The 14,864-nt window shown below is 36.3% G+C and overlaps 1 protein-coding gene across 2 annotated transcripts in view; it reads left to right on the top strand.

The window, feature by feature from the left end:
• Positions 1-11,055, top strand: part of FZD6 (frizzled class receptor 6) — a 36,686-nt gene extending 25,631 nt beyond the window's left edge. For both annotated transcript variants that reach the window (XM_015097888.3, XM_015097887.3), the window contains exons 4-7: positions 2,994-4,011; positions 6,382-6,530; positions 7,936-8,370; positions 9,522-11,055. In XM_015097888.3, the coding sequence (XP_014953374.3) occupies positions 2,994-4,011; positions 6,382-6,530; positions 7,936-8,370; positions 9,522-9,690 (1,771 nt within the window). In that variant the 3' untranslated portion in view covers positions 9,691-11,055. The remainder of the gene's footprint in view (positions 1-2,993; positions 4,012-6,381; positions 6,531-7,935; positions 8,371-9,521) is intronic.
• Positions 11,056-14,864: the final 3,809 nt, after the last annotated feature.

Raw genomic sequence — 14,864 nt, 5'->3', positions numbered from 1 at the left:
TCCAAAGAAATCCCAGGGCTGATCTCCTTCAGAATGGACTGGTTGGATCTCTTTGCAGTCCAAGGGACTCTCAAGAGTCTTCTCCAACACCACAGTTCAAAAGCATCAATTCCTCAGTGCTCAGCTTTCTTCACAGTCCAACTCTCACATCCATACATGACTACTGGAAAAACCATAGCCTTGAATAGACAGACCTTTGTTGGCAAAGTAATGTCTCTGCTTTTGAATATGCTATCTAGGTTGGTCATAACTTTTCTTCCAAGGAGTAAGCATCTTTTAATTTCATGGCTGCAATCACCATCTACAGTGATTTTGGAGCCCCCCCAAATAAAGTCTGACACTGTTTCCACTGTTTCCTCATCTATTTCCCGTGAAGTGATGGGACCAGGTGCCATGATCTTCGTTTTCTGAATGTTGAGCTTTAAGCCAACTTTTTCACTCTCCTCTTTCACTTTCATCAAGAGGCTTTTTAGTTCCTCTTCACTTTCTGCCATAAGGGTGGTGTCATCTGCATATCTGAGGTTATTGATATTTCTCCCGGCAAACTTGATTCCAGCTTGTGTTTCTTCCAGTCCAGCATTTCTCATGATGTATTCTGCATATAAGTTAAATAAGCAGGGTGACAATATACAGCCTTGACGTACTCCTTTTCCTATTTGGAGCCAGTCTGTTGGAGTTACACCTCTGCTAATACAATGAGTGAGGCTGCAAAGTTCTTTGAGAATGAATGAAGATGCCTTTGCTCTAAACTGGGGGGAAACGGGCATTATTATCAACTCATGGACCTTTCTGCATATGTCTTGATTAGTTACTTTATCTGCTAATCTTTAGACATTGGAAGCTTGTAATTCGAAATATTCTACTGACATAATGAGACCTCATATAATCTGGGAACAATGGTGATGGTTCTCTTTTTGTTTCTTTATCCATAGACTAAAGAAATTCTAGAGCCTTTGTGGAACTCATACACTTCTGCTAGATGCATAATCACTTTCTAGAACAACTGATAATACATAGTAAAGTGAAGGTGTTCTTACTGTACATCTTAGGAAATCCCCTTATATGGAAACTTTTCCCCAAATAAGGAATCATATGCAAGAATACTTATTGTAGCATTACCCATAATTTTTTTAAATGAGAAAAAGTCTGGGGGCTTCCCTGGTGGTCCACTAGTTAAGAATTTGCCTTGCAGTGCAAGGAGCACTGGTCTGGGAAGATACTCCATGCCACACAGCAGCTAAGTCCATGCACCGCAATTACTGGCCCCACACCCTGGAGCCCATGAGCTGCAACTACCGAAGCCCATGTGCCCAGAGCCTGTGCTCTTCAGCAAGAGAAGCCCCCACACCAACAAAGAGTAGCCCTCACGCACTGAGACTAGAGAAAGCCCTCGCGAGCAACAAAGAACCATCACAGCCAAAAAAAATAGAAGATTTTTTTAAATGAGAAAAAGTCTGAAAGTCCATTGTAAGAATAAATAAGTTGTGATGTACTTACACACTAGAATACTGCCATACAGTTATGAGTGTGGTTGATGTACATCTGTCAATATAGATAAATCTAAAAGTTATAATAAAAATATAATATAATATATATAATATGTAATGTATATTATTATATATAATATAATAATATAATAAAAATATAATATTAAAAGTATGATATATACAGCACCATGTCAAAAAAGTTCAAAATCTGTAAAACAATACTGTATAACATTATAGTTGGAAAAAACATAGTAAGGGAGGGGAAATAAAAACTGAACTTGTAATAATGAATACTTTGGAAGAGAGAGCAAAGAGAATAGGATCAGAAAGGGGTCCCAACTGTATCTGTAATAAAGTAAAACCTTTTAAAAAAACTAGTAGATACATCCATGTTTTTATATGGGCATGCATTTTATTATTTTCTATTCTTTCTAAGGCATATTTAAAATGCGTTCTCCTTTAAAACCTCCACTAATTTCTTTTTTTTTTTAATTTTTAAATTTTTTGGCCATGTGGTATGTGGGATCTTAGTTCCCCGACCAGGGATCAAACCCATGTCCCCTGTGTTGGAAGCATGAATCGTAACCACTGGACCCACCAGGGAGGTCCTCCACTAATTCCTAAACCATGTAGCTCCTCCAAAATAATTCTGGTGTGTAGAAACTCAGTGATAAAGTTCTGCACAAAGCAGAAATATCGCTTGCATCATTCTGGACTGCTCTGAACAATGGAGGCAAATAACCATACCTCAACAAAATGGTGATGTGAGTTCAGCTGGTCTTCAGCCTTCCTCTTGGTGATCTTCTTGCCCTTCTTTATAAACTTAGAGCTCACTTGAGCTTTGTCTTCTCCATCCAGGAAATGATCTCATTTCATTCATTTTAATTGTCATCACCTTACTGTGTGGCTGATCTACTTTGCTTATGGATGTTAAAAAAGAAAAATTTATTTCCCCAAGACTTACATTTCAAAATATTTCAAACAGATAAGCCAGCATCTTTTTGTCTAGAGACTACCAATCAAGATAAATCCTTTCTTAAACACTTAGCCTTGAAATCAGAATTTATTTAACAGTTATTAATTGATTGTTTTCCAAGTAAGGGAGTTTTCATGTTCATGTGCCTGATACTTAATATTTATGGTAGTGTATTGGGGCCCAATTAACAACTACAATTTTTTAGTCAATTTCAAAACTTCCTTCCCAACTGTAAACCTGTATCTGCTTAAGGTTGTATGTCTCCCCATCAGTTATGAATGCATTAGAAGGGACATCCCTGGAAGCCCAGTGTTTAAGAGTCCATGCTGCCAATAAAGCAGGTGTGGGTTCAATCCCTGGTCAGGGAACTAAGATTCCACATGCTGTGTGTCTGGGCCAAAAGATTTTAAAATGATAATAAAAGAATTTTAAAATGAATGCATAAGGAACATTTTATAGTTGTGAAGTATAGCATTAAAATAGTAACGCAAAAATGTTGGCTTCTTTTATTTTTTGTTAAATCTTTACAGATTACAGTACTGTGATGAGTCTGTTCCTGCAACTTTTAACCCACATACAGAGCTTCTTGATCCTCAAAAGAAATCAGAACAAATCCGAAGAGACATTGGATTTTGGTGTCCAAGGCATCTGAAGACTTCTGGGGGACAAGGCTATAAGTTTCTGGGAATTGACCAATGTGCACCTCCATGCCCCAACATGTATTTTAAAAGTGATGAGCTAGAGTTTGCAAAAAGTTTTATTGGAATAGTTTCAATATTTTGTCTCTGTGCAACCCTTTTCACATTCCTTACTTTTTTAATTGATGTTAGAAGATTCAGATACCCAGAGCGACCTATTATATATTACTCTGTCTGTTACAGCATTGTATCTCTTATGTACTTTATCGGATTCTTGCTAGGCAACAGCACAGCATGCAATAAGGCAGACGAGAAACTGGAACTTGGTGACACGGTGGTTCTAGGCTCTCAAAATAAGGCCTGCACCATTTTGTTCATGTTTTTGTATTTTTTCACCATGGCTGGCACTGTGTGGTGGGTGATGCTTACCATTACTTGGTTCTTAGCTGCTGGCAGAAAATGGAGTTGTGAGGCCATTGAACAAAAAGCAGTGTGGTTTCATGCTGTTGCATGGGGAATACCAGGTTTTCTCACCATTATGCTTCTTGCCATGAACAAAGTTGAAGGAGACAACATTAGTGGCGTCTGCTTTGTTGGCCTTTATGACCTGGATGCTTCTCGCTACTTCGTCCTCTTGCCACTGTGCCTTTGTGTGTTTGTCGGGCTCTCTCTCCTCTTAGCTGGCATTATTTCCTTAAATCACGTTCGACAAGTTATACAACATGATGGCCGGAACCAAGAGAAACTGAAGAAGTTTATGATTCGAATTGGAGTCTTCAGTGGCCTGTATCTTGTGCCATTAGTAACTCTTCTGGGATGCTACGTCTACGAGCAAGTAAACAGGATTACCTGGGAGATAACTTGGGTCTCTGACCACTGTCGTCAGTACCATATCCCATGTCCTTATCAGGTAAAAGCTATCATTTGTATTATTTCGCTATTTAATTTTAACATGGCATTCCCTGGAAATATCTTTGAATTCATCATGAAGCTAAAATTAGATTTCAGGTGAGAAAATCCAATAGAGGGAAATGTTCCCTAGGCATCAGTTGAAACAGGGATGAGTGTCTTAAGAGTTGTTTCCTCAAGTTTTTGCTTCAGTTACACTGATAGTAAAGTGCCTCCTTTAGCTGTTCTTTTAAAAATTAAGTTAGATTGCAAAGGCAGAGGAATGGGAATGAAGAATAGAGTCAGGAGAACAGGCTCTTATTGTATGGAGAAGAAAAGTAACTTTTGCTGCATTGGGAGTAGCTTTTAATTCTTTAGTTAGTTGAGAAAACCCTTATTTGGGTTTATAATATGATATATCATTTTATATTTTACTCATATATACTTTTAAAAACAATTTTTGCCTAAACTATCCTGTCATTTCTTATGACAAAAAGCACAATTAAAACATGATTTATGTGTTTCTGATACTTCTGATTAAAGTTGTGATTTTAAGATTTAAAAGTATCTGAAAATAGAAAATCTCTTAGAGCATTTTAGTTGAGTTTTTAAAATAGAAGCTTTGTGCTTTGTTTTTAATCGATTTTATAAATTTTTCTTGAATATATATATATGGTACTGACTAATGTTGCTTGTGAGTGCTATATCATCACAGTGTATTAGATTAAGCAGTGTATGGACTGAATTATTTTATGTAGTAATTTATATTCTAGAAAGTTACTGCACTGTAACAGTGAGACCTATTTTACATACTGATATGTGGGGATAATGGGTTTACCTGCCTTACAGCCTGTCCATAGACTGTTATCCATCATCTGTTTTTACTATATAATCAATAAGGAAGTACTCTTAAAGTGATCCTGTCATATTTTGTCCTAGATTGCTCATATTTTTGGCAAACTGGGGTGGGCGGAAGGCAACCATTACATACTGCTAAAAAGTGTAAGATATATGATGTTTTAAGATTATATTTCATGTAAAGAAAAAGTGTATTAGCAGATAAAGTGAAAAAATTTTAATCTTATAATGGAGAAGGACTTTATGATATAAAATTCATGAAAGAAAAGATTGCTAAATCTGACTAAGGAAAATTTTTTTTTCAGATTCTGCATGGCAAAAAAACCCACCATAATCAAAGTCAGGAGACCAACTGGGAAATTTTATTCACACTTCACATCATAATTAAAGAGCTAATTTCCTTACTTATAAAGGGTTCTTATAGATCAATAAGAAAAAAATTAACAATCTGGTATAAAAATGACAAAAGGATATGTCAAGAGGTCACAAAAAAGAAAAAGAAAACAAGCTATTCTTAACATAAGAAAAATACAAATTAAAATTATAATAAAATCATATTTCTGCTTATGACATGGCAAATGTGGTTTTATAACCACCGTATTGATGAAACTTTGGGAGAATACACATTCTAGACTTTGCTGCTCAATTAGTTTAACCTTCTGTGGAAAGAATTTTTATAATATCCGTTATTTAAGATGCACGTACTCTTTGATCCTGTCCTTCTGGGACTTTATCAATAGATCTGCTGACAGATGTGAGATATTACAGACATACAAAGTAGTCACTGTAACATTATTTGCAATAGCAATAGGAAATAACCTGAACATCTATTAGTAGGGGTAGTTGAATAAATTATAGTTCATTCACACAATGGAGCAGCCTTTAAAAAGAATTAAGTGTTCTATTTACACTAATATAGAATGGTCTCCAAGAAATATTAGTACGTGTAAAAAGAAAGATATAATGCATAATGTATAGTATTTTGATATTATATAACATTCTAAAAATATTTGAAAGTTTATGCTTGAAAGAAAAGTATGATTTAATTTTTATAAAATTTCCACATGTTTTTCATTTTACTGCTGCTTACTTTGTTCTCACCTGGTTTTTATAACCATCAATAGTACCTAAAGACTCTGAAATAGTATGCTGTTAAAAATGAGTTTAAATGTATTTTTTTTTATAGATTATAGTTAAGGAAAATAGGTAAATATTGAGAGGCGCATATTTTGGGAATTATAAGAGGCTGCTATACTTACAGGAAAAAGAATGCCAGATATCAAGCCAAGGATGTAAAGACATCCTTCCTAAATATATTTAATGTGTTATTCCCTTTCTGCTTATATATTTTGATAAAAGTTCTTTGATCAGAACTTCTATGAGGAATGTATTACACTTTTATCACTATTCATTATGCCATATCAAACATTTCATAAGACCGACTGATTTATACTTTTGTTCAAGTTTTACATTAACTGTATAGATTTCTCTTTACTTTAAATTTATCACTGAAATTCTTCTTATTTATTTGTAGGCAAATACAGAAACTCGACCAGAATTGGCTTTATTTATGATAAAATATCTGATGACATTAATTGTTGGCATCTCTGCTGTCTTCTGGGTTGGAAGCAAAAAGACATGCACAGAATGGGCTGGATTTTTTAAACGAAATCGCAAGAAAGAGTAAGCATCTATTGAATTATGTGACATTGTTTTAAGATAAATAGACCAAATACCAAGGAACTATTCCAATCATCACTGTACCAGAGTTTCATTATATTGACTGTTTTTTCAAAGTCTTTTGAAAGTCTTAAAGTCTTTTTTCATGGAGAGAGATGCTTTATTTTAGTATTTGCTACAGTAGTCTTTGACATATACTATTCTATTGAAATATAAATACAAAGTTTGTAAAATGTATATTTTCTTTCCATGGCTTATAATATATCCAGTATTATTACTGCTATCATTGAATTCATTGTTTTGGGTTCAGCATTGTAAATAATTTTATCCTTTTTTATCAATGATAAAAGATGAAATGGGTCAAATATCAATATATATTAAGCAATATAGAATATGATTCAAATGTGGTATATGATCATTACCTTTACATTTTATTACACATAGTACTGACTTAACACGTCACTTATTTGCCTTATTTAAGATGGTAAAAATTCCAACTTATGGAATATTCTTTAACAACATAGTAGACTTACATTTATGAATAAATAGTTAATTTTATTATTTATATATGTTATAAATTGTGTACTATCAATGTAATACAGAGTTTTTTAACTGTTTCCAGTTGGTTTGATTAGTGAACATTTTTGTGGTAAAAATTTTAGAACCTTTTTACAAATTAATTTTTGAAGCCTGAAGAATTCATTTAACTGGACTTTAATTTCTTTGAACGATTATTATATCTCTATCCCTGGTGGCTCAGACGGTAAAGACTCCACCTGCAATGCGGGAGACCTGGATTGGATCCCTGGGTCAGGAAGATCCCCTGCAGGAGGGCATGGCAAGCCACTTCAGTATTCTTGCCTGGAAAATTCCATGAACAGAGGAGCCTGGCAGGCTACCGTACATGGAGTCAGACACAACGGAGTGACTAAGCACATCCCATATTTATATGCCCACACTAACTTCCGAATAACTTGCTATAACTTGAATATTAGAAAGAAAGCAATTGTATTTAAGCAAAGACCATTAATTATATTCTATATTCTCTCTCTCTGGTTTACTTTCATATTTTATATCTTTGTTTATGATACGCATACAGATAATCCCCTACTTTATGCCAGTTTGAGTTTTTTTGCCCTCATCTTTTGATTTTGCGTATTTAATTTCCTTCTGCTATTTATGGTGACAAAAGCCACCGACAGTGTATGCACAAAAGATTTCACTTCATGGCAATCTACTGATATCTCAAAGTATTTATAATCCTAGATTTTTATATATAATGTAAATCATATAGACTCTAACTTGAATGAATAAGGATTTTTGGCACAAGATGTATGATATGCTTTACGGTTTCTGTTATAACACTTAACCTTTATCCAGTACACTCTCTCCTTGAATTTTCTTACAGTCCAATCAGTGAAAGCCGAAGAGTATTACAGGAGTCATGTGAGTTTTTCTTAAAGCACAATTCTAAAGTTAAACACAAAAAGAAGCACTACAAGCCAAGTTCACATAAACTGAAGGTCATTTCCAAATCCATGGGAACCAGCACAGGGGTGACGGCAAATCATGGTACTTCTGCGGTAGCAATCACTAACCATGACTACTTAGGACAAGAAACTCTGACAGAAATACAGACTTCACCAGAAACATCAGTGAGAGAGGTGAGAGGGGATGGGGCGAGCACACCCAAATTAAGAGAACGGAACTGTGAGGAGCCTGCCTCCCCAGCAGCACCCAGCTCCAAACTCTGCGGGGAACAGACGAACAGGAAAGGCCAAGGCCGGGCAGGCCACGTGAATGACAAGAGCAGTGTGTCTGAAAGTGCGCGGAGTGAAGGAAGGTGAGCTTGGACTTGCTTCCCTTAAATCATATGACTCTTTCAAACACTGCCTTACACATTTTCCATTAAAGGATAACATTTTCATTTCCAGCCTATAGCTGGAAAGAATGCATTCTTTGAGATGACAGGTCTATACATTTTTAGTCCAAGTCAGTTTGGGATTAAAAAGTGTGGATTCTGCCTATAAATGCTCTTTTATAGTTTAATTCTTAGTATTGGGAAGAGCCTTTTATGTATATTGTTCAAATAGAAAAGTAATATTCATTTCTATGGTAATTGTTAAGAGTTGCTTGTGAATTTAGGGAAATGTTTGATTCATGTAAAATACAGGCTATTAGGTTTCAATTGCCCACTCCAGTGTTCTTGCCTGGAGAATCCCAGGGATGGGGGAGCCTAGTAGGCTGCCATCTATGGGGTTGCACAGAGTTGGACATGACTAAAGTGATTTAGCAGTAGCAGCAGCCCTACATTATAATACTTTCTAAAAGGTATTTGCCATTTTATATGAGTTTGATTATAAAATGTTTTTATTTTCTGAATGTGAAAGGATATTGACATTACTTTCAATGAATTTTTCCAAATGATCATAAGTGATCCAAACGCAGGTAAGTATTGAATTAGCCAAAATATTGACAGCTGACTACTTTAAGGTCTCAAGGGTGTCTCACCTTATCCTCCCAAACTAGACCAAATGTACCTCCAACAGCTTTTGCATACTAGATTATGTATTATTAGATGAATGCCTTTATTGTCCCCTAGATTTGTAAACTCCTCAAAGGTGAAGCTGAGGTCATACTCATCTTTGTGCTCCCAGCCTCTTACACAGGGTCTAATCCATGGGGGAGAATCAACAAAAGGTTTGCTAAACTAAGGGCAGGAATCCTGTCTTATTCCCCATGAGATACCATGCTTAGCCTGTACAGGGGTGATGCTTGATGAAGTTTCTGAAGTTAGCAAAAATTGTTTTTGAAAATAAATCATTTGTACTTTGAGGTGTTAAGAGTATACATAAAGAGTTAATTATTTTCTGATAAAAGTGGTTACTGACTAGGAGTAAAACTCATGGAAAGAGAAATAGCAGTTGTAAGGACATCCAGCATCGCGTCTGTGCTTTGGTGTGTATGTACATCAGCTTTTGTTGTTGTACCTAGGGTAACCCCAAAGAGTGATGTCCCTGAAAGTGGCCCAGTGCAGAGCAACAGCGTGCAGGCATCCAGTTCTCCAGAGCCAGGCAGCCTCAAAGGCTCAACATCACTGCTTGTTCATTCGGCTTCAGGAGCTGGAAAAGAGCAGGGCACTGGCGGTCATTCAGATACTTGAAAACCAGGCCATCGTGTTACTGAGAAGGGGATTCCTGCTACACTGGAGGTGCCAGTACACTGTCTTACAAGAATCACTGTTACAGTTTGCTTTTGCACTTAAAGCTACATCGCCTCTTGTTACACTGAAAACAATAGATTCTGAGACTATGATTCATTTCACACAGAGGTTAATGGCAGCAATATACCCCCCCAAACGGGAATGTGCAGGTTAATAATATTTTTCAAGTTGTGTGGGAGGAGAGACTGTTAGAGGAATCTTCATTTTCGATTTATGAAGATTCTTCTGTGTCAAAAGTGTTTTAAATTGTACTATGCTGTTTCACTTTTCTAGTATAAAGTCAAGACTTTTCTTTGCTGAAGTATTTAAAACTTATCTTCATATCATTTTTATATATTTGAAAATGAATTTTTATGTTTTGAACTTTTTTTAGAAATCTTAAGTCTATTCAGATATTTTTATTATGTTATTCCAACAGCTGATTTTAGCACTATTTTGGTAGCTTTTACATTGAATTTCTAAGAAAATAAGTTCTTTTGTAGTATGAAAAGTAGTTGATACACTGAAATTCATTTATCATGGAAATTCACCTTTAAAAACCTATTTACCTTATCATCTTCAATGTGTGAATTTTATGAAGTCTAGTTGTTTTAGGAATTTCACAGATCTATTATGCAACTGAAATAAGGTGCTTACTGAGTGTCCAATGTTGATATTATGCTGCTGACTGATCCTTCTGATTTTTTAAAATGAAATTTTCTGAAGGATTAGTAGATGAATTGTTACTCTTTTATAAATTAAGCCAAGTGCAAGGTGAATTATTACTGTTTTATAAATTAAGCCAAGTGCAATTGATTTCCTTTTTTAATGTATCATGACTACCCAAGATTGTGTTTGTATGACCATTTACAATTGCTTATACATTTAACTTTTGTTTTTTTAACATTTTGAATACTACAAACTTTTTGCATTTTTGCAGTATCTTTCTCAGACATAGTGTAGAATTCATCTGTGCAGCTAAATAGGATTTTGCTGAATATTCAAACATGTGCTAGCAGTATTAGTGCCAAACAAATGGAAAATATATATATACAGTCCTGATAAACAGAATAAAATATATTTCATGTAACATACTTTGAAATATTAAAGAATTTTCTTAATTTTGTTTTCAATGAATATCTTTCCCTGAACGAAACTTTGTTATACTTTTGGTTTTTTCTCTTATTTAACATTCTGTTAAAGTGTAAAAAGAAAATCATCATGTACTGTATGAAAAATGTAAATATTAACTTTTCCACATTTTTTAACTTTGTATACAAAAATTTTGTGTGATCTTTTCAGTAATAAAATGGTCTTTGCATATGAGATTATAGAGTAATCTATGGTTATGCACAGTGTTCCTGGCCCAAGAAGTGATATCGTTTTTCAGATTGGTGGTTCCATGACTAACAAGCCAGAATAGGCTCTTTTTTACCTGGAGAATCAAAAGACAGTCAAGGCTTGTGTTATTTCTTCTTTGTCACAGTATCTTCTCAAAGTATATTTCCTGTTCAGTCACTGAGTCACATCCCACTCTTTGCAATCCCATGGACTACAGCATGCCAGGCTTCCCTGTCCTCCACCATCTCCTGGAGTTTGCTCAACTTCATGTCTACTGAGTCAGTGATGTATAGTGTAATTATCGGAGAAGGCAATGGCACCCCACTCCAGTACTCTTGCCTGGAAACTCCCATGGACGGAGGAGCCTGGTAGGCTGCAGTCCAGTGGTCACTAAGAGTTGGACACGACCGAGCAACTTCACTTTCACTTTTCACTTTCGTGCATTGGAGAGGAAATGGCACCCCACTCCAGTGTTCTTGCCTGGAGAATCCCAGGGACGGGAGAGCCTGGTGGGCTGCCATCTATGGGGTCACACAGAGTTGGACACGACTGAAGTGACTTAGCAGCAGCAGCAGTATAATTATAGAATTGTTTTTGTCATAACTTTTTAAAGCCAACTGTAGACCTGAGATGTGGGATAAAGCAAAGGGAACCCAGGACACTACTTTCACTCCTGACAATGAGAAATAAAACAAGATCATCCTGAAAACATTAGAAAAACTTAATAAGATCATGTGAAATTGCCAGGTTAAGATTTGGTAGAAGAGAAATTCACACTGCCAAGCCCAACATTTGGAGTTTTTTTTTTTTTTGCCTAGGAAGCATTTGACAATTCAGAAACCTGGCTGAGACATTGAATGGTGCCGTTATCAGCCTCAAACTCTGGAGGACGAGGACAAGGAGAACGGAGTCAGAATTGTGACCTCAAAGGGATGCATCCTAGGGTAGGATGAACTATAAGGAAAGCAACTCTGCTTTGTTATCTGGGTGGACTAGAAAAGTCTCTAACCCTGGAATTAGAATAAGGTGGTTTTGGATAACTGTGACCATCAGGCACCAGGCAGAAGCAAATGAAAATTTTCTCTGGAGGAAGAAAATGTCATTTTACCTACTCTGTGGATATTTTTTCAAATACAATGTCCATCATATACTCAGACACACTCAGATATGCAAAAACAATACACGAACAAGAATTGGTACAAGCATCAGACAAGAGAAAAATATTGAGAGATACTCCTAAATTGCCAGGCATAGGTTCATTAAACTAGTATAATTTAAAAAGAAAAGAAAATAAAGAAAACAATAATGAGATACCACTGCACACCTATTAGAATGGTTAAAATCCAAGAAATTGACAACATCAATTCCTGCTGAGGATGCTCTCATTTCTTGCTGATGGGATGCAAAATGGTGCAGGCACTTTAAAAACATGTGGGCACTTTCTCACACAGCTAAATGTGGTCTTACCATATGATCCAGCAATCGCACTCCTAGGTGTTTAACTGATTTATAAAGATACACTACCCTTGACATGCAGTATAAAACCCTCCACTCTTTTAGTCTCATCAGAACATAGTGACTTCCTCCCTTGACACACACTACCTCCACCAGGTGAACGTCGGTATCAGCAGTGATAAGTCATACTGAGAGTACGTACCCTTCGTATGATGTGCTGAAAACGGCACTTGACCTCTGTGACCTTCCTCCCCCAAATTTCTAACTTCACTCTAGGCATGACTTCTCCAGTCACACAAATCTAGGCAGATGGAGTTTTTACAAAATACCTGACCAGTAGTACTCCTCAAAACTCTCAAGTTCATCAAAAACAGTCTGAAAAACAGTCACGGCCAAGAAGAGCTAAGGAGACATGATGTAATGTAGTATCCTAGAAAAGAAAAGCTACATTAGATAAAAACTAACAAAATCCGAATAAAGCATGGGCTTGAGTCATTTCAGTTCAGTGGAATGCTCATTAATTATATATGCAATAAGTTCCTCCCCTCTGCTGGCTCTCTGTCAACGGCATTCCTTTTCATCAGTTGCTGGACACTGTAGATGGATGCTCCAATTTTCTTGTTTTTCCTCTCCTTTTGTTCATGTCTGAGTTTTTGTTCTCTAAGAAACATTTGAAGTGTTTCTCTAAGACAACATTTCGAGCTTATCTTCTAAATTCCTGTTGAATTTTTATCTTGGCTATCATTTTTTAATTTCACAGAGCATTTTGTAGTACCTTCCTGTTTTCATGACTCTTTGAAATTATGTATGCAATTTTTGAAATTATGTATGCAATCTTCCTACATTGGAAGATATATAATTTGCTTTTTAAAGGTCATAGAAAATATATTAATGTAGAATTTTTATTTTGTAACAGATATTAAGGTCCTTTAGGCCCTCATAATTTTCTAGTTGATTTTTCCTGGATTTTCTAGGTAAGTAAGATTCTTGTAACAAATAATGATAATTTCATTTCTCACCTTTTAACTAACTTGATCTTGAAGCCAGTAATCATTAATAGTGAATAGTAGCAGGTATTCTTGTTTATTTTAATGAAAATGCCTATAGATAACAATGCTGGCATTTGATAAAAGGTAGGTATTTTTACTTGGGTTTCTCTTACCTTGGGAGTGGGATATTTCTTCACGGCTGCTCCGGCAAAGTGCAGCTGCTGCTCCTTACTTTGGATGAGGGGTATCTCCTCACTACCGCCCTTCCTGACCTTCAGCGTGGGATAGCTCAAGGTAAGAGAAACCCAAGTAAGATGGTAGATGTTGTAAGAGGGCATCAGAGGGCGGACACACTGAAACCATACTCACATAAAACTAGTCAATCTAATCACATAAGGACCACAGCCTTGTCTAACTCAGTGAAACTAAGCCATGCCCGTGGGGCAACCCAAGACGGGCAGGTCATGGTGAGGAGGTCTGACAGAATGTGGTCCACTGGAGAAGGGAATGGCAAACCACTTCAGTATTCTTGCCTTGAGAACCCCATGAACAGTATGAAAAGGCAAAATGATAGGATACTGAAAGAGGAACTCCCCAGGTCAGTAGGTGCCCAATATGCTACTGGAGATCAGTGGAGAAATAACTCCAGAAAGAATGGAGGGATGGAACCAAAGCAAAAACAATACCCAGTTGTGGATGTGACTGGTGATAGAAGCAAGATCCGATGCTGTAAAGAGCAATATTGCATAGGAACCTGGAATGTCAGGTCCATGAATCAAGGCAAATTGAAAGTGGCCAAACAAGAGATGGCAAGAGTGAATGTCGACATTCTAGGAATCAGCAAACTAAAATGGACTGGAATGGGTGAATTTAACTCAGATGACCATTATATCTACTATTATGGGCAGGAAACCCTTAGAAGAAATGGAGTAGCCATCATGGTCAACAAAAGAGTACAAAATGCAGTACTTGGATGCAATCTCAAAAACGACAGAATGATCTCTGTTCATCTCCAAGGCAAACCATTCAATATCACGGTAATCCAAGTCTATGCCCCAACCAGTAACACTGAAGAAGTTGAAGTTGAACAGTTCTATGAAGACCTACAAGACCTTTTAGAACTAACAACCAAAAAAGATGTCCTTTTCATTATAGGGGACTGGAATGAAAAAGTAGGAAGTCAAGAAACACCTGGAGTAACAGGCAAACTTGGCCTTGGAATACGGAATGAAACAGGCCAAAAGCTAATAGACTTTTGCCAAGAAAATGCGCTGGTCATAGCAAACACCCTCTTCCAACAACACAAGAGAAGACTGTACACATGGACATCACCAGATGGTCAACACCGAA

Source organism: Ovis aries, chromosome 9, assembly GCF_016772045.2.
Source record: "Ovis aries strain OAR_USU_Benz2616 breed Rambouillet chromosome 9, ARS-UI_Ramb_v3.0, whole genome shotgun sequence".
In the NCBI taxonomy this organism is placed as follows: Eukaryota; Metazoa; Chordata; class Mammalia; order Artiodactyla; family Bovidae; genus Ovis; species Ovis aries.
The sequence above is the reverse complement of the archived record's forward strand: the minus strand, read 5'-3'. Positions and strand labels throughout refer to the sequence as shown.